This window comes from Hyla sarda, chromosome 6 (genome assembly GCF_029499605.1).
Source record: "Hyla sarda isolate aHylSar1 chromosome 6, aHylSar1.hap1, whole genome shotgun sequence".
In the NCBI taxonomy this organism is placed as follows: domain Eukaryota; kingdom Metazoa; phylum Chordata; class Amphibia; order Anura; family Hylidae; genus Hyla; species Hyla sarda.
In genome coordinates this window covers 101,945,127-101,969,501 of record NC_079194.1, presented here as the reverse complement: position 1 = coordinate 101,969,501, position 24,375 = coordinate 101,945,127, and the positions used below count along the sequence as shown (strand labels likewise).

General features: G+C 44.4%; 1 protein-coding gene across 7 annotated transcripts in view; it reads left to right on the top strand.

Annotated features, from left to right (window-relative positions):
• The window catches only part of MAGI1 (membrane associated guanylate kinase, WW and PDZ domain containing 1), a 550,433-nt gene that overhangs the window by 396,456 nt on the left and 129,602 nt on the right, over positions 1 to 24,375 (top strand). For all 7 annotated transcript variants that reach the window (XM_056524555.1, XM_056524556.1, XM_056524557.1 and 4 more), the window contains exon 4: positions 21,897 to 22,106. In XM_056524555.1, the coding sequence (XP_056380530.1) occupies positions 21,897 to 22,106 (210 nt within the window). The remainder of the gene's footprint in view (positions 1 to 21,896; positions 22,107 to 24,375) is intronic.

Here is a 24,375-nt window from a genome sequence, read left to right as displayed (position 1 = left end):
CATGCGCAGATGAGCAAAATTTCGCAATGGTGAAATTTCGCAATGGAAAAAAAACCTCACGAATATCGCGAATATTCGAATTTCACGAATATGGGACGAATATTCGTTCTCATATTCGCGAAATATCGCAAATTTGAATATGGCATATGCCGCTCATCACTACTCGGTAGCACTGAAAGGAACAACTTGTTGGCAATGCTCCCTGTAGTCAACATACATGTTCAATTTTTTAGGGTCAATAAATGTTCAGTTAATTAAGGTCAGTGTAGCCCCAGGCATGTATGCCAAGCACCAGTATAGGTGAGAAAGCTTCTGTAATCTTCTCTTTAATAAGAGGCCTAAATGTCATAAAATAGCATTAAAATCTTTATTCACCTGTCCACCCCCATGGTAATTCAGTGAAGAAGTGGGTATCCTGATCTCTGTATACTTTCAGCCAACACGTGATAGCTGCAGTCAGTCATCTCAGCAGACAAGTGCTGTACTACTGGCATCATGACTCCCATCGCTGAGCGGTGATGCCAATATTACTACACTTGACCACTAAGATCACTGAACTGGCACACCCCAACAAGTTTGCCCTATTGGCAGATGAGGGGGATCCCATTTCAGAGCTAGCAGTACTGCAGCAGGACTCTGCCTCTGACCGCCAAGAGGGGTGTCTGCTCCAGTAAGGAGGGAAGGGGGAGTGCAGGGCAGGCCAGACAGTACTGGTAGGGGGGGGACTCTATTATTAGGGGGACAGACAGGGTGAGTTCTGCACATCATGGATCGGGTTGACATGTTGCTGGGTGGGGCTAGAGAAGACTCAGCAGTCATGGTACATTTTGGCACCAATGACAAAGTAAGAGGTAGGTGACTTTCAGGGACTTAGGCCGCAAGCATAAAACACAAGTCTCATGCTCAAAAACGTATCCCCTATCTGAAGGATAGGGGATACGTTTTAGATCGCAGGGGTCCGAGTGCAGGGGACCCCTGCGATCTCCTGCCCCGATCTAAAACATAAGTTTTTGAGCATGAGACTTATCCTTTAAGGCAAGGACCTCCAAGGTAATATTTTCTGAAATATTACCCATACTACGAGCCACACGAGAGAGGCAGCGGGAGATTAGGGAGGTAAACAAGTGGCTCAGAAGCTGGTGTAGAAAGGAGGGGTTTGGGTTCATTGAGAACTGGGCCAACTTCTCTGTCGGATACCGGCTCAACCTTAGGGACGGGCTAACCTCAATGGGGAGGGTGCGGCTGTGGTCAGGGAGAAAATGTCCAGAAGGGTGGAGGAGTGTTTAAACTAGGGGCTGGGGGGGAGGGAACTTAGTGTAGACAGAGACAGATAGTGTAGACAGAGAGGTGGGAATTGTTAATGTACTTGGGGGTGGAGTGGAAGGAGGGGTTAGAATAGTTAATAGGGATAGGCTTCATAGCAAAAAAAAACATACACCTTTGAATTGCATGTTGACTAATGCCAGAAGTCTGACCAATAAAACTGACCAATAAAACTGACGAATTGATAATGTCATAGTGGGTATAATAGAGACATGTTTGGATGATAGCTATGACTGGGCAGTTAACATACAGGGTTATAGTCTATTCAGGAAGGATCGGTCAAAACAGAAAGGGGGAGGAGTTTGTCTTTATGTAAAGTCCAGTCTGAAGGTGGCACTCTGGGAGGATATACGGGAGGGAAACCATTATGTGGAGTAATTATGGGTAGAAATATATGGAGATAAAAATTAAAAAAATGGGGGGTTTGCTATAAGCCACCAAATATAATGGAAAAGCCAGAAGATCAATTAGTGAGGCAAATAAACAAGGCAGCAAATTAAAATGAGATGATTATAATGGAGGCCTTTAATTATTCTGACTATAGCTAAAGACAATTATCTGTCCCAAATGGTACAGGGCCCGAATACAGGGTCGCCCTACTGGAATTAATATTAACCAACATACCTGACAGAGTAACTATTGTGCAGGTAGAAGGACTACTAGGGAATAGTGATCATAATATAATACATATAAGGCTGCTTTCACACTATAAGTTGCTCCGTTCTAAAGACCCGTTAACATGTACCGTTAAGAAAATCCTTAAAAATTGTCGTTAAACAGCCGTTACAAAATCACAAAAGCCACGATTCGCCATTCAGAACTGACCAAGAAATCACACCAATCGCCGACAATGGGGGTCTTAGTACCCCCCCCCCCCCAGGCGATTTTGCTGGGATGGCTGCTGATAGCTATCCCGTTCCGATCACCGCCCCATGTGTGGCAGTGACCGGAAATTCCCATGGCCGTACCGGTACGCCCTTGGTCCTTAAGTTCCAGGGAGCAAGTGTGTACCTGTGTGCCCTTCTCCCCAACAGGTTAAAAAATGATGAGGAAGAAATTATAGATCGGGATCAGGAAAATATATTAAACACATTCTTCTCCACTGTATTCATAGAGGAAATATGGAGGAAAATGAAATGCCAGGTGAAATACAGCAAGATAAGGTAAACTTCCCAGAACAGGTCACCTGTCTAACCCAGGAAGAAGTACAGTGCCACCTACAAAAAATCTAAATAGACAAATCACTATGTCCAGATGACATTCACTCTCGTGTTCTAATGGAATTAAAGTGATAGACAAACCCCTATTTTTAATATTCAGGAACTTTATAGTGACAGGGACTGTTCCCCAGGACTGGCGCATGGCAAATGTGGTGCTAATATTTAAAAAGGGGTCAAGAGGTGACCCCGGGAATTATAGGCCTGTTAGAAAACCCTCAAACAATTTACATACAACATAGGTTAAACTAAGGGATGCTATTTTCAAGTATCTTGCTAAAAATAAATGTATGAACCCATATCAGCATGGGTTTATGAGGGATCAGTCCTGTCAAACTAACCTGATCAGCTTTTATGAGGAGGTGAGCTCTAGACTGGACCAGGGGGAATCGCTGGATGTTGTATATTTATATTTTTAGGATTGGTCTGGTGAAAAATGTGTGTAAGTGGGTAAGTAACTGGTTCAGCGATAGTAAACAGAGGGTGGTTATTAATGGTACTTATTCTGATTGGGTGACTGTTACTAGTGAGGTGCCACAGGGGTCCGTCTTGGGTCCTGTTCTATTTAATATATTCATTAATGACTTGTAGAGGGGTTGAATAGTAAAGTAGCAAACTTTGCGAATTATACTAAACTCTGTAAACGGGTAAACACTGTAGAGGACAGTGCACTGTTACAAATGGATCTTGATAGGTTGGAGGTTTGGGCTGGGAAGTGGCAGATGAGGTTCAACACTGATAAATATAAGGTTAGGGAATAAAAATCCAGGCTGGGATTCAGTATTAAATGGGAGAACACTTGGGGCGACTGACTTGGAAAAGGACTTAGGAGTCTTAGTTAACAGTAAATTTAACTGTAGTGACCAGTGTCGGGCCGCTGCTGCTAAGGCAAATAAAATCATGGGGTGCATCAATAGGGGCATAGATGCCCACGACAAGGAAATCATTCTACCGCTGTACAAATCATTAGTCAGACCACACATAGAATACCATGTACAGTACTGGGCACCAGTGTACAAGAAAGATATAGTGGAGCTGGAGAGGGTTCAAAGATGGGCAACCAGGGTGTTACGCCGAGCGCTCCGGGTCCCCGTTCCTCCCCGGAGCGCTCGCCTCATCCTCGTTGCTGCAGCGCCCCGGTCAGATCCACTGACCGGGTGCGCTGCGGTCCCGCCTCCAGCCGGGATGCGATTCGCGATGCGGGTGGCGCCCGCTCGCGATACGCACCCCGGTCCCCGTACCTGACTCGCTCTCCGTCGGTCCTGTCCCGGCGCGCGCGGCCCCGCTCCCTAGGGCGCGCGCGCGCCGGGTCTCTGCGATTTAAAGGGCCAGTGCACCTATGATGGTGCCTGGCCCAATCTTCCAATTAGCTTAATTAGTTTCCACCTGTGCACTTCCCTATATCACCTCACTTCCCCTGCACTCCCTTGCCGGATCTTGTTGCACTTGTGCCTAGTGAAAGCGTTCCCTTGTTTGTTCCTAGCCCGTGTTCCTGACCTCCTGCCGTTGCCCCTGACTACGATCCTTGCCGCCTGCCCCCGACCTTCTGCTACGTCCGACCTTGCTTCTGCCTACTCCCTTGTACCTCGCCTATCTTCAGCAGTCAGAGAGGTGAGCCGTTGCTAGTGGATACGACCTGGTCACTACCGCCGCAGCAAGACCATCCCGCTTTGCGGCGGGCTCTGGTGAAAACCAGTAGTGACTTAGAACCGGTCCACTAGCACGGTCCTCGCCATCCCTCTCTGGCACAGAGGATCCACCTCCTGCCAGCCGGCACCGTGACAGTAGATCCGGCCATGGATCCCGCTGAAGTTCCTCTGCCAGTTGTCGCCGACCTCACCACGGTGATTGCCCAGCAAGCCCAACAGATTGCCCAGCAAGCCCAACGGATTGCCCAGCGAAATCACCAGCTGGCATACTTGACCACCGTGACACTGCAACTTCAGTCACAGATACAGCAGCTGCTGCCACAGACACAGCAGCTACAACAACCATCTCCTCCGCCGGCTCCTGCAACTCCTCCGCAGCAACCGGCCGCTCCTAACTCCTGCTTGTCCCTGCCGGACAAATTTGATGGGGTCCGCAATGATCCTGCCACAGCCACAGTCCAGTCCTACTTCGCTGAGGTCCGTGGTGTCTTCGAGGAGCCTGCCCGAGCCTCTTCTGCCAAGACTGCCCTGCTGAACCTGGTCCAGGGTGTTTCTTCCGTTGGCGAGTACGCCATTCAGTTCCGTGCTCTTGCTTCCGAGTTGTCCTGCAATAGTGAGATTCTCTGCGCGACCTTTAAAAAAGGCCTATCCAGCAACATTAAAGATGTTCTGGCCGCACGAGAAACTCCTGCTAACCTGCATGAACTCATTCATCTTGCCACTCGCATTGACATGCGTTCTTCCGGATGGCGTCTGGAGCTCCGCCTGGATATGGACTTTGTTCGCACGAGGCGTTTTTTCTCCCCGGCTCCTCTCTCCTCTGGTCCTCTGCAATCCGTTCCTGTGCTTCTCGCCGCGGAGGCTATGCAAGTTGACCGGTCTCGCTTGACACCTCAAGAGAGGACACGACGCCGCATGGAGAATCTTTGCCTGTACTATGCCGGTACCGAACACTTCCTGAAGGATTGTCCTATCCGTCCTCCCCGCCTGGAAAGACGTACGCTGACTCCGCACAAAGGTGACACAGTTCTTGATGTCAACTCTGCTTCTCCACGCCTTACTGTGCCTGTGCGGATATCTGCCTCTACCTTCTCCTTCTCTACTATGGTCTTCTTGGATTCCGGATCTGCAGGAAAAAATTTTTTGGCCTCTCTTATCAACAGGTTCTACGTCCCTGTGACCAGTCTCGCCAGACCCCTCTACATCTATTGTATTAACAATAAAAGATTGGACTGTCTCATGCGTTTCCGCACAGAACCCCTCCTAATGTGCATCGGACCTCATCACGGAAAGATTGACTTTTTTTTCCTCAGGTTCTTTGGCCCCAAGAAGAGGGGGAGACCCAAGGGGGGGGGGTACTGTTACGCCGAGCGCTCCGGGTCCCCGTTCCTCCCCGGAGCGCTCGCCTCATCCTCGTTGCTGCAGCGCCCCGGTCAGATCCACTGACCGGGTGCGCTGCGGTCCCGCCTCCAGCCGGGATGCGATTCGCGATGCGGGTGGCGCCCGCTCGCGATACGCACCCCGGTCCCCGTACCTGACTCGCTCTCCGTCGGTCCTGTCCCGGCGCGCGCGGCCCCGCTCCCTAGGGCGCGCGCGCGCCGGGTCTCTGCGATTTAAAGGGCCAGTGCACCTATGATGGTGCCTGGCCCAATCTTCCAATTAGCTTAATTAGTTTCCACCTGTGCACTTCCCTATATCACCTCACTTCCCCTGCACTCCCTTGCCGGATCTTGTTGCACTTGTGCCTAGTGAAAGCGTTCCCTTGTTTGTTCCTAGCCCGTGTTCCTGACCTCCTGCCGTTGCCCCTGACTACGATCCTTGCCGCCTGCCCCCGACCTTCTGCTACGTCCGACCTTGCTTCTGCCTACTCCCTTGTACCTCGCCTATCTTCAGCAGTCAGAGAGGTGAGCCGTTGCTAGTGGATACGACCTGGTCACTACCGCCGCAGCAAGACCATCCCGCTTTGCGGCGGGCTCTGGTGAAAACCAGTAGTGACTTAGAACCGGTCCACTAGCACGGTCCTCGCCATCCCTCTCTGGCACAGAGGATCCACCTCCTGCCAGCCGGCACCGTGACACAGGGTAATACAGGGAAAGGGAGGACTACAGTACCCAGAAAGATTATCAGAATAAGGGTTATTTAGTTTAGAAAAAAGAAGACTTAGGGGAGACCTAATAACTATGTATAAATATATCAGCGGACAGTACAGAGATCTCTCCCATGATCTATTTCTACCCAGGACTGTATCTATAACAAAGGGGCATCCTCTACTTCTAGAGGAAAGAAGGTTTCTACACCACCACAGACGGGGGTTCTTTACTGTAAGAGCAGTGAGACTGGAATTCTCTGCCTGAGGAGGTGGTCATGGTGAACTCTGTAAAGGAGTTCAAAGGGGGTCTGAATGCATTTTTGGAGAGTATTAACATTAAAAGTTGTAGATAGTGTTGAGCGGCATAGGCTATATTCGAATTCGTGAACATTCGCGAATATATGGACGATTATTCGTCATATATTCGCGAATATTCGCATATTCGTTATATTCTCGTTTTATTTTCGCATATGCGAATATTCGCGTATGCGAAAATTAATATATGAGGAAATTAGCATACACAAAATCAACATAAGCGAAAAATCCGCATATGCGCAAATTAGCACATGCTAATTTTCGCATATGCGAATTTTTGCACGCCAGTCTCACACAGTAGTATTAGAGCCTTCTTTACACCACATAAGCTGGAAGCAGAGAGGGGTGATCACTGTGATGTGTACTGTGAAGAAAAAAACAAACAAACAAACAAAAAAAAAACGAATATTCGTAATTACGAATATATATAGCGCTATATTCGCGAAATTCGCGAATTCGCGAATAATATTCGAATTGCGAATATTCGCGAGCAACACTAGTTGTAGATACTAGATTTATTGGGACAGAACGTTGATCCAGGGATTTATTCTGATGCCATATTTGGAGTCAGGAAGGAATTTTTACTTCTAATATGAGTTTTTTTTGCCTTCATCTTGATCAACTCAGTAGGGACTTATTAGGGTTATAAGTTGAACTTGATGAACTCTGGTCTTTTTTCAGCCTTATGAACTATGTTACTATGTTACTGATTGGCTGCAGCAGTCATGTGTCTGACTGACAGAGACTGTGACCACTGGAGCTTCTGTGCTGGATCGCCTGGGGAGTAATGGGGTCTTATATTAAACATGGTATTTAGGTGCAAATATTTGGTGAAAGTTTATGAAAGTTTCCCAACTCTCCCCTAACAGCTGATGTAAAGGCAAAGAAGATTTCCATGGGAGACAAGGCACATTTAAAGGTGTCTGGCAGTAGCTTATTCTCATTCTCCCATTGAAATAAACAGCTGAGCTAAGTCTTCATGGCTATGAAGGAATCTGGAAAAATAACTGGCAACCCAATGTTGGCCAACTGTTATTTGTATATGACCACCTTTACTAACACTACAATTGCGTGCTAAAGCTGGCCATACGCATTTAATTAAAGTAGACCGAACCCACAGATTTCGGTGGGGTTGTTTGACAAACTAGTTGTATGATGGCCTCCTGACTCTCCTCCAGCAGCAGATATCAGAGGCAAGCATTTTTGTAGGTGTAATTACAACATGCCCGATCCTATTCTCTGAAAGAAGGGTGTCTGTTTGGTGTTCATTTTTTCCCCCTCTCTCTATTGAGAACATATGAACACTTGACTGAGCCAAGTGTACATGTGTATGAGTATTTGGGGGGTGGGGGTGGGGGGGATCAAGGGAGATAGCTGTCTAACTCTTGTGTACACAAGGTAAGGAGGTAGTCAGTTGTTTCTTTGATAAAGGGAAGGGCTCTGATCTTATCACCTAAGAGGCAGGAAACCCATGTGTGCAAATGGTGACCAGCCCTTTGTCATGCACAGTAGCAAATACAGGTAAGCCGCCATACCCAACAATAGGCTTTTTGTATTTTGTTGGCCACACTTAGAAAGTAAATGTATGATTGTTTGCCTGGCCACTGTCTTCTGTGCCTAACTAGTGATGGCTCTGGATAAAGAAGTTGGTGTGACCATGGGGCTGTAAAACTCCATGGTCATTTGTTAAACCCTCATACACCTTCAATATCTGTCACTTTGATGTGCATATGTGGTATGCCACTGCGGTGAATGGCGGGACCACGGGTGTTGTGGTGTGAGTGGTGGGATCTGATGTTTTTAACCCCGGGGGTCGGATGGTATTAACCCCTATGTGTTCGTGACGCCAGTGTGGTTTTCGGGTTCCGGAACACCACACGCCCAGATTCTCCGCTATCCCACGGGCTAGTAGTTAATAAAGAGTCCACAACCAGTTATGGTCAAACAGAGGCTTTACTGAGTAGAGGACAGGTGTAATTATCTTCACAGCTAAGGCCAAAATTCCCAGAGAGGTGGCCAGGACCCAGAGGACCTCACAACTTGCTGGACCAATACTTGTAATTAACTTGACTTGTAATTAGACTTGACTTGACTATGTGCAGGACTTGACTTGATTCAGTGACAGCAGACATAGACTTACTGGAAATTGTAGTTTGTGGGGTACTCCAGATGCTGTTCACTTGTCTCCAAGGCCTCTGGTGCTTGCTTGCTTTAAAAATGGCCACCCCTTTATATAGTGGGGGGGGGCTGGACTATAGCCCATTGATCAAGCTGAGGGTCATAGGTTAAGGCTGGTGCTCTCTGCGAGTACATGTGACAACAAATCATGTAACTGCATAATATAACATGTGACAGACTTACTCACAGGTGCTTGAGACCTCCCACAGGTCCTTTATACTATCTAGACATAGGGATCCTGTCTAAGCATTAACCCCTTAATGACGAAGGACGTATATTTACGTCCTCCGCCGGCTCCCGCTATATGCCGCGGGGACCCGCGGCTAGTACAGGACATCACCGATCACGGTGATGCCCTGTATTAACCCTTCAGACGCGGCAATCAAAGCTGACCGCCGCGTCTGAAGTGAAAGTGAAAGTATCCTGGCTGCTCAGTCGGGCTGTTCGGGACAGCCGCGGTGAAATCGCGGCATCCCGAACAGCTTACATGACACCGGGAGGGCCCTTACCTGCCTTCTCGGTGTCCGATCGGCAAATGACTGCTCCGTGCCTGAGATCCAGGCAGGAGCACTCAAGCGCCGATAACACTGATCACAGGCGTGTTAATATACGCCAGTGATCTGTGTAAAAGATCAGTGTATGCAGTGTTATAGGTTCCTATGGGAACTATAACACTGAAAAAAAAAGTGTTAATAAAGGTCATTTAACCCCTTCCATAATAAAAGTTTGAATCACCCCCCTTTTCCCATAAAAAAAATAAAACTGTGTAAATAAAAATAAACATATTTGGTATTGCCGCGTGCGTAAATGTCCGAACTATAAAAATATATAGTTAATTAACCCACACGGTCAATGGCGTACACGTAAAAAAAATTCCAAATTCCAAAAAAGCATATTTTTGGTCACTTTATATACCATTAAAAAATGAATAAAAAGTGATCAAAAAGTCAGATCAATACAAAAATGGTACCGATAAAAACTTCAGATCACGGCGCAAAAAATGAGCCCCATACCACCCTGTATGTGGAAAAATAAAAACGTTATAGGGGTCAGAAGAGGACATTTTTAAACGTATACATTTTCCTGCATGTAGTTATGATTTTTTTCCAGAAGTACTACAAAATCAAACCTATATAAGTAGGGTATCATTTTAACCGCATGGACCTACAGAATAAATGATAAGGTGTCATTTTTACTGAAATATGAACTGCGTACAGACGGAAGCCCCCAAAAGTTACAAAATTTAATTTTTTCTTCGATTTTGTCACACAATTATTTTTTTTTCCTGTTTTGCCGTGAATTTTTGGGTAAAATGACTAATGTCACTGCAAATTAGAATTGGTGATGCAAAAATAAGCCATAATATGGATTTTTAGGTGGAAAATTGAAAGGGTTATGATTTTTAAAAGGTAACGAGGAAAAAACGAAAGTGCAAAAACTGAAAAACCCTGCGTCCTTAAGGGCTTAAAGGAACATACACCCCATTTATTAAACCAATAGGAGAACAAGGGGAGACCCTGCAGGGGACTCAACCTGACAGGGCCTATAGGTAGTACAGGACCGTGTACTTGTTCTGGGACATCACACATATGTTTTAAGTGGTAAGAATAGAACAAGCCAGATAGCTCTGGCAGCGACTTACTCTAGGAAAGGATAGGTCTTGTTGAAATGCAAGAAGCTGATGGTTCTTCCCTGTGACTTCTACCAACGGGGAGAGTTGGGACACCCAATACACACTAGTCCTCTGGTCCAATTGAAACTTTAAAGGGGTACTCGGCCCCTAGACATCTTATCCCCTATCCAAAGGATAGGGGATAAGATATCTGATCACAGGGGTCCTGCCACTGGGGACCCTCAGGATCTCGGCTGCGGCACCCTGCTGCCATCACTGCACAGAGCAAACTCGCTCTGTGCGTAATGATGGGCAATAAAGGGGCCGAAGCATCGTGATGTCACGGCTTCGCCCCCTCGTGATGTCACAGACCGCCCCCTTAATGTAAGTCTATGGGAGGGGGCGTGGCGACCGCCATGGCCCCTCCCATACACTTGCATTGAGGGGGTGGGCCATGACGTCACACGGGGGGGGGGGGGGCAGAGTCAAGATGTCACGATACTCCGGCCTCGTGGTCATCACGTTGCACACTCGGAGCCTCCAGTTCCATTCGGGGTCCCCACCGAATGGATCCCCGCGATCAGACATCTTATTTGGATAGGGGATAAGATGTATTAGGGCTGGAGTACCCCTTTAAGTCTGTATGATAACTTTTTTAAATGATTCTCCTGCAAGCTGGGGGTCTAGCAGTTTACGGTCATGAATTAAGAACATGCTAATAAATACTTTAAATATATTTTTCTTATGAAAATGATTGAATGATTTAATGTCTCTCTGTTGAGTAAGGGGAATGTTCATTCTCTCTGCTTTGGTGTGGCACAGTGGTGGTGGTTGGCGTGTTCTTAGATCCCATGTGGATCTCATTCTGGATGTGTTTGTGCATTCTCCAAATTTTATCTGATAAGTTAAACTCTAGAACCTTTTATTTATTATCTGCGGCCTAGTATTGTATTAAGATCTGGGAACGTAGTCCCTGGAGGCTCAGTTATATGCTTAATCCCTGGTGATTTAATAGGTTGTAGTTTCATGAATGCATTTTCCTCATAGCTGGGCATCTCTTTGCCCGTAGGTGATCCTGGCACTGTAGCATTGGTTCTGATTGGTTTATAACTCTAGTCTTTGTCTTTAGATATATTTCTATTGCATGCTTTCCATATTACTGATTCCCTGTCAGCAGGAGCAGAAAATGAGAGTCCGTTTCGATACTGTGAGCGGAGTTATTACTATTAAGTATTGTCAAATAGGCACCTGGCCATTCTAAAAGAGTCTTTGCAATACTAGCATTTTATTACCATGTTGCTAGGGGTTCTGCATTACAACACCTACAATTTTCAATGATCTGTCTGTTCTGCTGTCATCACTGCCTCTGAATATGTTAGAGTATCATGCTGTGTACTGGCATGTTAATATGGTTATTTGATGTGTCTTAATGTTATTCTTGTTGTACCTCGGAGTCTAGATTTGTCAAGGTTTTTATATAAAGCCAGGTCCAGAATAGAAATCTACTTTGGCTATTACATGCATTGCCAGCTCAAATAAGAAATGTAAGGTTTATTACTATAAGCCGCATTTGCTCCATTGCACCTTATTTCTGCAGCTAGAGTAAAAGGGGTGATGAGTGCAACCCTAGAATTGTGTGCAATTTAGCTCATCTTCAGACTAAAATCATCAACATGCCCAAGCATTTTCCTGTGGTGTCTAGATCAGTGGTCTCCAAACTGTGGACCTCTAGCTGTTGCAAAACTACAACTCCCAGTATGCTAATGGCTGTCCCAACATGCCAGGAGCAGTAGTTTTCCAACATCTGGTGGTCCACAGCTTAAAGACCACTGGTCTAGATGGTATTTTCTTCTACTTAGCCTATTTCACCGCCTATAGCAATATTTCCCAACCAGGGTGCTACACCTGATGCAAAACTACAACTCCCAGCATGCCCGGACAGCCTTCGGCTGTCCGGGCATGCTGGGAGTTGTAGTTCTGCAAAAGCTGGAGGCACATTTGTTGGGAAACCCTGGCCTTTAGTGAAGCCTGTGTTGCAGGTTTAGAAGCTTCTAGAGCTTCCAGTACATGATATACAGCAGTCCCTCAAGTTACAATATTAATTGGTTCCAGGACGACCATTGTATGTTGAAACCATTGTATGTTGAGACCATAACTCTATGGAAACCTGGTAATTGGTTCTGAAGCCCCAAAATGTCATCCAAAAATAGGAAAATGTGAGGGTTAAAGAAAAATAAGAAGATAACTAATATAGATAAAGCAAATCCTATCATATAAAAGTAAGAAAGAGCTGCTGGGAGCTGTAAATCACTATCTATGTAGAGGATAGGAGCTTCTTCAGGGTCCTGTACAGTACACACAGTGTCCCAAATAGTAAAATGGAGCCTGGTCCTGGTGTCCAAAGGAGCAGCTAACTTTGGCACAGGTTAAGATGAGTACAGAACATGTAATACCTCCCTGTACTGTAGGGGGCGCTACCAGACAGCCAGTCAGTGCATGCCCTTCAGGAATACAGGTGTTTTACCAGTGAATGTCCATTCTGGTTGGTCGGTTCTTCCAGCCATTGACGCGTTTCACAAATCTGGACTGTCTGGAGCATTGTATATTGAGTCTGATTTCAAGTTACAAGGGGCCACAATAGACCATTGTATGTTGAAACTATTGTATGTTGAGGCCATTGTAAGTTGAGGGATCACTGTATAAGACTGTCTCCATTGCCTCCTTAGTTAGTATTTACATTACCGTAGATATGTTCATTCATATCACTGGAGTATAAATGTATATGTCAAAATAGCAATGAGAAGAATCCTGCACCTCTCAAACCAACTTCTTAAAAATTCCTACTTCTTTAGAATTTAATTGACTAGCATTGTCTGAGGACCAACATATACAGCTGACGGAGTTTATTTTTAGGGTTGTGTGTTATCCATTGTAGCTTGTATATGGGGTTGCAGTTGCACTTGGATGATTTGTATGGATACCTACAGAATTTTCAATGGTTTTTTCAACTCCCACCAGTGTGTTGAAATCGATATGGCTGTTTGTGTCATACATTTTTATGAGAGAAAGCATTCAGAGGTAAATATAGGAAATATATCTGCTAAATACAGATGGGAGTGAAGTCACGGTGACAGTGAAGCTGGCTATACAACATGGCCAGTCAAAGTTTTATGGGACAATTCGTATGAACGATCATGCCAGCAACATACCAGACTGAACTAGCAGATCACTGTTATTTTTTTTTCAAACATATACGCATTTTTTAAGACGACTAAAAACAAAAAAAAAGAATAAAATCCAGCAACGCTTACCGGCAGACATAATTCTACTGTTTGCCACCACAAACAGTTATTTTCATGTAATTTGCAGAAAATAATTCAATGAAAAGGCCAACATTGTCCATTTTGGCTAATTATTATTTTATGTATTTTATGTACTCTATCATGTATGAAGTCCTGTAGCCACTCTCTGGGCCAACATGTGGTGCCTACTTGAGATATTGTATTCTCCCCTAGAAGCTTTGCTACACAAATCCACAGTATGGGCCATTGCAGGATGTAGGCATCGTACTACCAATCTATACAAACCAAATTCATAATATGGGATAAAATGTTTATCTAGAGCAGTGTTTTAAGAGCCCCCAGCAAGTCATGATTTGAAGATATCCCATACAACACTTGGGGTGCTACCTGGCCACAATTATATCACCCGTAAAAGACTAAGGCTGGGTTCAAATTAAGTTTTGGCCATACAGGGACCAGATCCGGCTGGGGGATGGGAAAATCTGGCGCTCCCATATCCCAGCCGGACCCGTCCTCCATCTCATTCATTTAAATGAGCCGACTGGAGTCAGATAGGGACTCCGGTTGGCTCATTTTTGGATACGGGGCAAAAGTTAGCCGGCCAGAGTCATTATGAGTCCGGTCGGCTCATTCAAATGAATGAGATGGGACTGGGTCCAGCTGGGATACAAGAGCACGCGGTTTTCCCATCCCTCAGCCAAATCCGGTACCCGTATGGCCAAAACGTAATGTGAACCCAGCCTAAGATAATCCTGAAAACATGGCCTGTTGGGGGAACTTGAGAATTGCACTTGGGAAACAATGGTCTAGATAGAGGAATCTTTTGGACTGTAGAAGATTGCAACAGTATAGTAGTGATAGGCAATGCTGTTAGTATTGCAGTGTATCCTGGGCTTTTTATAATGTCCAGATATTCATATTTTACAACAGCTTATTTAAGCTGTGGGTGACAAACCTACCAGACTAACATTAGCCATTGTGTACCTGTACACTATGTATCTTTATAACAACATTCTTTAAATCGATTGCTGAGGATTTTGACTTCCCTATATCTGATTTTAAAGCGTACCTATTATTTAAAAAAAAAAAAAAAACTTTTGACATGTCACAGAGACATGTGAAAATGTTTTATTGGTCAGGGTCTCAGTACTGACACCCCCACCGATCAAGAGAATGAGCAGAAATAAGCATGTGGTAGTGAGCTTTACTCCTAGTCTCTCAGAAGTCTTTGTCTCGCTGCTCTATTATAAGTCTATGGTACAACAAGACATAAATCGCTGAGAACTGAGGGATAAAGTGTGTTATCACATGTTTATTCCCACTCGTTCTTCTGATTGGTGGGGGTTTCAGTACTGAGACCCCAACCAATAAAATCATTTGACATATCTCTGTGACATTTAAGAAAAAAATGTCCAACATGCCATTCAGTGTTTCACAGGATTTATTAAATAAGTGTATACATGAAAAAGCAGTAATGTTTTCACCCTTTACACCATGTGAGTCTTAGTCAAGGTTGGTAAAGACTCACACAGTGTATATGGGGCAAAACGTTACTGCTCTTTTTCATATATGAATGGCATGTTGGACTACCTTCTTTTCTTATACGTTCTTCCTGTAAATCTGTGTTGATGTTTATGTGACACTTCAATATCCAATCTATAACTTGGATTGGACAACCTATGGTAAGCTTTATAAAAAGAGTTCTTGCATCCATGGCATAAAAATAAGTGGATACAATTAACAGAATTTTTTTTTTATTCATTAGGAATAATGATCTTTTTAAGCCAGCTCTATAATAACAGAGTACATGCTACACCTTTAAAGGAATGACCAACCATGGATTGGCCTGGTCCACCAGAACTGGTCGAGTCAGTTCTCCTCTCTGTTCATAGATTGGAAATCTTGAGCGGGCCGGGCCCCCTCTGTGAAATCCATATGCTCAAGTCTAATAGAACATATGGACAGGGGCTGTAAACATCCCTTATGTGGTGACAAAAGATGTATACATAGAATAAATCAGGCAAATACTTTAGATGGCTCTATGTGACTTGTTATCTACGAATGTAAAGTTATCATTTTCTTTATTTTTAAGAAGTAATTTGTAAGCTGAAGGAAGAGACATTGTTTATTTATATATAACACTAGCTGAGAACCCGGCGTTGCCCGTTTTTTCCTTCCTCATCCTTGTTGGGGAGGAAAATCAACAGAGGAGAAAGCGTTTGACTTCATATCCAATCCCCATATATTGTTGTCATATCCCAACCCCATATCCTGTCTTCCTATCCCGACCTCCTATCCCGACCTCCTATCCCGACCTCCTATCCCGTCCGCCTATCCCGTCCGCCTATCTCAACCTCCTATCTCCCCTTCATATCCTGACCTCCTAACTCGACCTCCTATCCCACCCTCCTATCCCACCCTCCTATCCCGTCCTCCTATCCCGTCCTCCTATCCCGTCCTCCTATCCCGTCCTCCTATCCCGTCCTCCTATCCCGACCTCCTATCCCGACCTCATATCCCGTCCTCCTATCCCGTTCTCCTATCCCGTTCTCCTATCCCGTCCTCCTATCCCGTCCTCCTATCCCGACCTCCTATCCCAACCTCCTATCCCGACCTCCTATCCCGACCTCCTATCCCGACCTCCTATCCCGACCTCCTATCCCGACCTCCTATCCCGACCTCCTATCTCGACCTCCTATCTCGTCCTCCTATCCCGACCTCCTATATCGTCCTCCTATCTCGACCTCCTATTTCGACCTCCTATCCCGACCTCCATTCCCATCCTCCTATCCCGTCCTCCTATCTCGACCTCCTCTCCCGACCTCCTATCCAGACCTCCTATCCCGTCTTCCTATCCCGTCTTCCTATCCCGTCCTCATACCCCGACCTCCCATCCCATTCTCAAATCCCGTCCTTAAATCCTGACCTCCTAACTCGACCTCCTATCCCGACCCGTAATATGTGCACCAGGTATTTAAATATCTCCAGCCATACAGAAGTTATGTGAGAACATACAGTTCCCATTGATTTTCATGGGACTTTAAACAGAAACCCTGACACTCACAAATGGGGGTGGTTAAGGGTTAAATTAACTATCCTATATTTTAAGTGGACATATAAGTAACATATGACCAAGTATTATCGAAATATCTCCAGCCGTTTGGAAGTTATGCAGTAACATATATTCCCTATAGAGTTGTATGGGACTTTAAACATAAACCCCGCCCCTGGCAAATGGGGGGTGAGTAAGGGTTAAATTACCTATCCTATGTTTGTTGTTGACATATAAGTAACATGTGGCCAAGTTTCATGTTAATATCTTTAGCCGTTTTGACGTTTTTGAGGAACATACATACATACATACATACATACACACATGCATACAAACACACACACGTTGAGTTTTATATATATATATATATATATATAGATAGATAGAATTTCCTCATGGATGGTGACTGTGATGTGAGCTTAAAGGGGTTATCCAGGAATAGAAAACAGAGCTAATTTTCTCCAAAAACAGCATCACCCCTGTCCTCAGTTCGTGTGTGGTAATGCAGCTCAGTTCCATTGAAGTGCAGCTTTGAAGCTTCACTTTTTGGATGCACAGTGCGGCCTGGAGACGTAAAGTGGCCTTTCACCTTCAATAGATATTGGGCAACAGCGATCACTTCCGATCCTGCCATAACCATTTGGCTTAGCAAAATAATCATGTGTTCTCAATGGAGAGAGGTAGGGTAAGCTGCTGCCTGACCACTTTCTGAAATCCAATATGCCAGACTCTTATTTCCCGCAATGTCTTCTGTCAGGGAAAAGTCAGGAAACCCCCATACACAGTATTGGTACCATTAATTTGACAGGGATTTGCGGTATGGCCCCATTCAACTGGGGGCTGTCTGCAGTTCTCTGTGTAACCTGGTGGCTGTAGGTGCTGCTTTGAAGGGAAAGACTCAGTAGGGCAATGGTCTTCAAACTGTTTACCTCCAGATGTTGCCAAAAATTCAATTTCCAACATGCCTGTTTTGTTTTGGGGTCCACATCCTAAACCTATAGTCTGCTTTACAGAGGTGCAGTATGTGCCTATAGATTTCTACAAATGCTGTATTACAGCTTTTACACCTAGTTCTACAGAGCTATAGTATCACACATACAGTAGGGTAACCACCAATTGTGCAAGTTCTCCCACTTAAAAAGATAAGAGAGGCCTGTAATTTTCATTATAGGTATACCTCAACTATGAGAGACATAATGAGAAAAAAATATCCATAAAATCACATTGTCTGATGATTTTTAAAGAATGTATTTGAAAATGATGGTGGGAAATAAGCATTTGGTCACCTACAAACAAGCAAGATATCTGGCTCTCACAGACCTGTAACTTCTTCTTTAAGAGTCTCCTCTGTCCTCCACTCGTTACCTCTATTAATGGCACCTGTTTGAACTTGTTATCAGTATAAAAGACCCCTGTCCACAACCTCAACAGTCACACTCCAACTCCACTATGGCCAACACCAAAGAGCTGTTGAAGGACACCAGAAACAAAAATGTAGACCTGCTCCAGGCTGGGAAGACTAAATCTACAGTAGGCAAGCAGCTTGGTTTGAAGAAATACTGTGGGAGCAATTATTAGAAAATGGAAGACATACAAGACCACTGATAATCTCGCTCCATCTGGGGCTCCACGCAAGATCTCACCCAGTGGTGTGAAAATGATCACAAGAACAGTGAGCAAAAATCCCAGAGGGGGACCTAGAGAATGACCTGCAGAGAGCTTGGACCAAAGTAACAAAGGCTGCCATCAGTAACACACTATGCCGCCAGGGACTCAAATCATGCAGTGCCAGACATGTCCCCCTTCTTAAGCCAGTACATGTCTGGGCCCGTCTTAAATTTGCTAGAGAGAATTTGGATGATCCAGAAGAGGATTGGGAGAATGTCATATGGTCAGATGAAACCAAAGTAGAACGTTTTGGTAAAAACTCACCTCGTCGTGTTTGGAGGAGAAAGAATGCTGAGTTGCATCCAAAGAACACCATACCTACTGTGAAGCTTGGGGTGGAAACATCATGCATTGGGGCTGTTTTTATGCTAAGTGTTAAGGAAGACTGATCCGTGTAAAGGAAAGAATGAATAGGGCCATGTATCGTGAGATTTTGAGTGAAAACATCCTTCCATCAGCAAGGGCATTGAAGATGAAACGTGGCTGGGTCTTTCAGCATGACAATGATCCCAAACACACCGTCCGGGCAATGAAAGAGGGTCTTCGTAAGAAGCATTTCAGGGTCCTGGAGTGGCCTAGCCAGTCTCCAGATCTCAAACCCCATAGAAAACCTTTGGAGGGAATTGAAAGTCCGTGTTGCCCAGCAACAGTCCCAAAACATCACACCTCTAGAGGAGATCTGCATGGAGGAATAGGCCAAAATACCAGCAACAGCGTGTGAAAACCTTGTGAAGACTTACAGAAAACTTTTGACCTCTGTCATTGCAAACAAAGAGTATATAACAAAGTTTTGAGATTAACTTCTGTTATTGACCAAACACTTATTTTCCACAGTAATTTGCAAATAAATTCTTTACAAATCAGACAATGTGATTTTTTGGATATTTTTTTCTCATTATGTCTCTCATAGTTGAGGTATACCTATGATGAAAATTACAGGCCTCTCTCATCTTTTTCAGATAAGATAACTTGCACAATTGGTGGCTGACTAAATATTTTTTTGCCCCACTGTATAGGGTCAAAACATGGTCTTAAAACTTAGGCATTCCAGCAGTCTGTATAGATTAGTGTATCTATATTCATGTACCCCCCCTCCGTGCAAAGTTTGGGGTTAATGTATTGAATTTTTTTTTTTTTTTTAATGCCCCGACCTGTTTCTTTTATGTTTCATGTAAATTATTAGGAGAATGAACAAATGTAACTATTAAAACTATTTAAAAAATAAATAACAAAATAGAGAGATTTTGAATTTCCTTTTCCGAATAAGGAAGTTAGTATTGATTGTGGGAGAAAGTAAACGCGGCCCCCTCCCCTTCCATACACTTTTGTCTGCTCCAGCTGCCACCTCTTGGGTCTCGGATCTGGTTGCCTGGTTACCAGAGTTTCCTCAAGGCAGCTTCTGAATAGCGAACGTTTGCAAGTTTGTGATGTCTGCAGACAGATCTCTCTGCTCCTGTGTGCTGGCTTCTTGCAGAACAATCCTCTGACAATAAACATCTGCAGTGTATATACAGTATTATATTATCACTTCCCTCCTGCACCACATACAAGCCCTGAGATGGTCTGGGCCTCTTGGCTCCATGAGTGGGGCGGTAGGGTGGATGGTTATTGGGGATTTTATACCCCTTAGTAATAAATCCTGCTATTTTGGTTTGGAACAATCAGCGGTATATATAAACCCTAAGCCTATCCCACGTCCTTATGTGAGGGTGGGGTTTTTTCTCCGATGTAAGTCTATGAGACTTCCGGATCGCATTACTCTTAAGCTGCAGAGATTGCCCTGGACTTTTTAATGTCTTGTCAACTGCCCGAAAGGCAGGTGCAGAGAATTGTTAGTGTGGGGATCGGGATATGAGGTCGGAATAGAAGGACTGAATGTGAGGTTGGGATGTGAGGTCAGGTTGTGAGGAGGTGATATGAGGTCGGAATAATGAGGTTGAAATATGAGGACGGGATATGAGGACGAGATATAAGGATGGGATGTGAGAGGATGAGAGCGTTTACTCAGATTAGAATTGCATAAAATAACCTAAAGTTTAAAATCATATACAGTGACCCCCGACCTACGATGACCTACGATGGCCCCGACATACGATAATTTCAACATGCGATGGCCTCTCAGAGGCCATCGCATGTTGAAGGCAGCATCAACATACGATGCTTTTTTTATGTCGGGGCCATCGCATAAACGGCTATCCGGCAGCGCTGACTGCTTCAGCCGCCGCCGGATAGCCGTTTACGGTGCCCGTGAGCTCCGGTGAGGTCTCTTACCTGTCCTTGGGGCTCCGGCACGTCCTCTTCGGGATCCCCTGCATCGGCGGCGCTCTCCATCAACGTCATCGCATCGCTGCGCACGCCGTCCCGTCATCCAATAGGAGCGGCGTGCGTAGCGACGTGATGGCGGCGACGGAGAGCGTGGATGCCGGGGAAGCAGAGGCCTTACCGGAGCGTCAAGGACACCTCGGGGACGTGGCGACAGCGATGGACGGTGACATCTCGGGCAGCGGTGACGAGCGGTGACGGTCCAGAGCGGCGGGGACAGGTTAGAGTACAACTTGGTCTAACAGTGGTCTACAACCTGTGCGGACCTCCAGGTGTTGCAAAACTACAACACCCAGCATGCCCGGACAGCCGATGGCTGTCCGGGCATGCTGGGTGTTGTAGCTTTGCAACATCTGGAGGTCCGCAGGTTGCAGACCACTGTCCTATACTTTACATTGCACGGATCCCTCAACATGCGATGGTTTCAACAAACGATGGTCCGTTTGGAACGGATTACCATCGTATGTTGAGGGACCACTGTATGTAGTACTTTATCATTACAGCATGGCCACAACATCCAAATAGTATCTGGAACAGTTTTTTTTCCCACAATATTTTTAATGAATTGAATAAAATCGTAATAGGTTAAGTAAAAAAAAAGTTTGATGAAGTGATGTTAAGAATGGAGTCTGCCTCCCTCTGCCCAAAGAGTCATCCTGGGCCTACAGGGTCCTTTTTTGTATGTTTGCGAACAGGAGGAAAGAAAAAAAACCTCCTTCAATAGTAAAAAGAAATGAGAGCAGCTTGATGATGTGGGTCATTTCTTCCTTTCTTCCCTTCACCGGGTGAAGGGGGTAATGAATTTTATATTTTCTGTCGGGTACACACTAAATCTGACATGACATTGTACAAAAGCTCTCTTGGCCCAGGATTGCTAATTGAAATTCGCAGCGAGATGAAGTTTTGCTATTCAGCCCAGCTGCCTTTTGTTTTAAATCTCTGCAATGAATGATCTTCAACAATGCACTCCTCAATTCTCCCAGTAAATGCAACTCAAGTAACCCAGAAGAACAAAGAATCTCCCTTGGCCATGCCTAGAAATGTAGTAGTACTTTTCCCCCCCATACTGTTAGGACTAAGAAATTGCAGGGTCTTCCACTGAAAAGGAGAGGGTATAGAAATAAGTGTAGGTTGTAGTTTATTTTAACAATATGTTTCTTGTTGCCTAGGTAACTATTATGGGACACCGAAACCTCCGATCCAGCCCGTCGATGGGAAAGTGACTTCCGGTAATGCATTGCAAAACCCTTTCTCCGGTGTGCAGCAGTCGACCCCTAAACGGACAAAGTCTTACAATGATATGCAAAATGCTGGCATAGTGCATACCGAAAATTACGAATACGAAGATGAGGCTCCTGAAATGAACAGTAGTTTTACGGGTAAAATCATATACGGTCACATGTTCATCAAGGCATGTATGAAAGGCAGAAATGAAATACCAAAAAAAGTGGAGATTATTTTTATTATAACTCCAGGTTCTTTTTACAAAATGAAAAAAAAAAAGTGTTTTTGCTTAAGTATCTCACTTTTCATTGCATATTGTAATAGTATCAAATTAAAGGGGAAGTAGGGTTACAATGATCTTAAAGGTCATAGGCTTTTTTTTTAGACTTCCCATAAAAATTATCTTCTGCCAGTGAATGAATATTGGTGATCCATTGGTGAAATCTTTTATAAATCAAAGGCAATTTGTAAAAAAAAAAAAAGAAATGGTCAGATTTCAAGAACCAGAAGTTCCTGAGGATATATAAGCACCAATAGGGCTCCTTTCTTCAAGTTATGATTGGTCCGAGATCATATAAATGATATAATCATCAAATGTTCTGCCACTACGTATGCATTGAACAGTAGTTAAGAGGATCTGCGATTAGTCTAACAAAGTACGTTTTTTTAAATATAATTTTATAGACCTGGTTGCCATCATTATTATTCCCAGGATATAGGGGTTTTATCATTTTGTTGACTGTGGTTTTATTATGAGACTAAGGGCTCACTCACACTCAAGATCTCCGCCTAAAGATATTCCGCACAGAGATTCTGTGTAGAGCAGAAGCCAGCACTGGGACAGCTTGGAAATGCGCTGTCTGAATAGACAGCAATGCCTTTTGGAGCGGATTCCACCAAAAGAATGAACATTCTTCCAGCAGAGTCTGGGGTTCCAGCACCAAAATTCTGCAGTGTGAACCGTGCAGCGGAATCCCATTGAGAACAATAGGAGGCTACTGCATCATATTTTCCAAGCAAAATTCTGGAGTGGAATTCAACACCAAAAATCTTTAGTGTGAATGGGCCCTTAGGGGGAGATTTATCAAAACCTGTCCACAGGAAATGTTGCACAGTTGCCCATAGCAACCAATCAGATCGCTTCTTTCATTTTTAACAAGGACTCTGCAAAATAAACAGAAGTTATGGGCAACTGGGCAATTTTTTCTTTGGTTTTGATAAATCTCCCCATGGCTGCCATTAGAAATTTTGGGGCCCCTCACACAGCTCAAGGCCTGGAGCACAGAGTCTGACATCCAGACATCTTTGGCTCCTCACATTGTCAGCAGATCCTCATCCTCTGCATGAAGACAGTAATCATTATAACCTTGCCAGAAAGTGTAACCTAAATAAAATACTGCCCCACACTGTACACTGAATATAATACTGCCATACACTGTACCCACTAAATATAATACTGCCACACACCGTACCTGAATATAATACTGCCATACACTGTACCCACTAAATATAATCCTGCCACACACTGAAACCTGAATATAATACTGCCATACACTGTACCTACTAAATATAATCCTGCCACACACTGAAACCTGAATATAATACTGCCATACACTGTACCTACTAAATATAATACTGCCACACACCGTACCTGAATATAATACTGCCATACACTGTACCCACTAAACATAATCCTGCCACACACCGTACCCTGAATATAATACTGCCATACACTGTACCCACTAAATATAATCCTGCCACACACTGTAACTTGAATATAATACTGCCATACACTGTACCCACTAAATATAATACTGCCACACACCGTACCTGAATATAATACTGCCATACACTGTACCCACTAAATATAATCCTGCCACACACTGTACCCTAAATATAATATTGCCATACACTGTACCCACTAAATATAATCCTGCTATAAATTGTACCCACTAAATATAATCCTGCCACACGCTGTACCCTGAATATAATACTGCCATACACTGTACCCACTAAATATAATACTGCCACACACTGTACCCTGAATATAATGCTGCCATACACTGTACCCACTAAATATAATACTGCCACACACTGTACCCTGAATATAATGCTGCCATACACTGTACCCACTAAATATAATCCTGCCACACACTGTAACCTGAATATAATACTGCCATACACTGTACCCACTAAATATAATACTGCCACACCCCGTACCTGAATATAATACTGCCATACACTGTACCCACTAAATATAATCCTGCCACACACCGTACCCTGAATATAATACTGCCATACACTGTACCCACTAAATATAATCCTGCCACACACTGTACCCTGAATATAATTCTGCCATACATGCGTACACATCATATATACACACACACCCCTCTTATCCTCTGTGTCCTCATCACTCCTCAT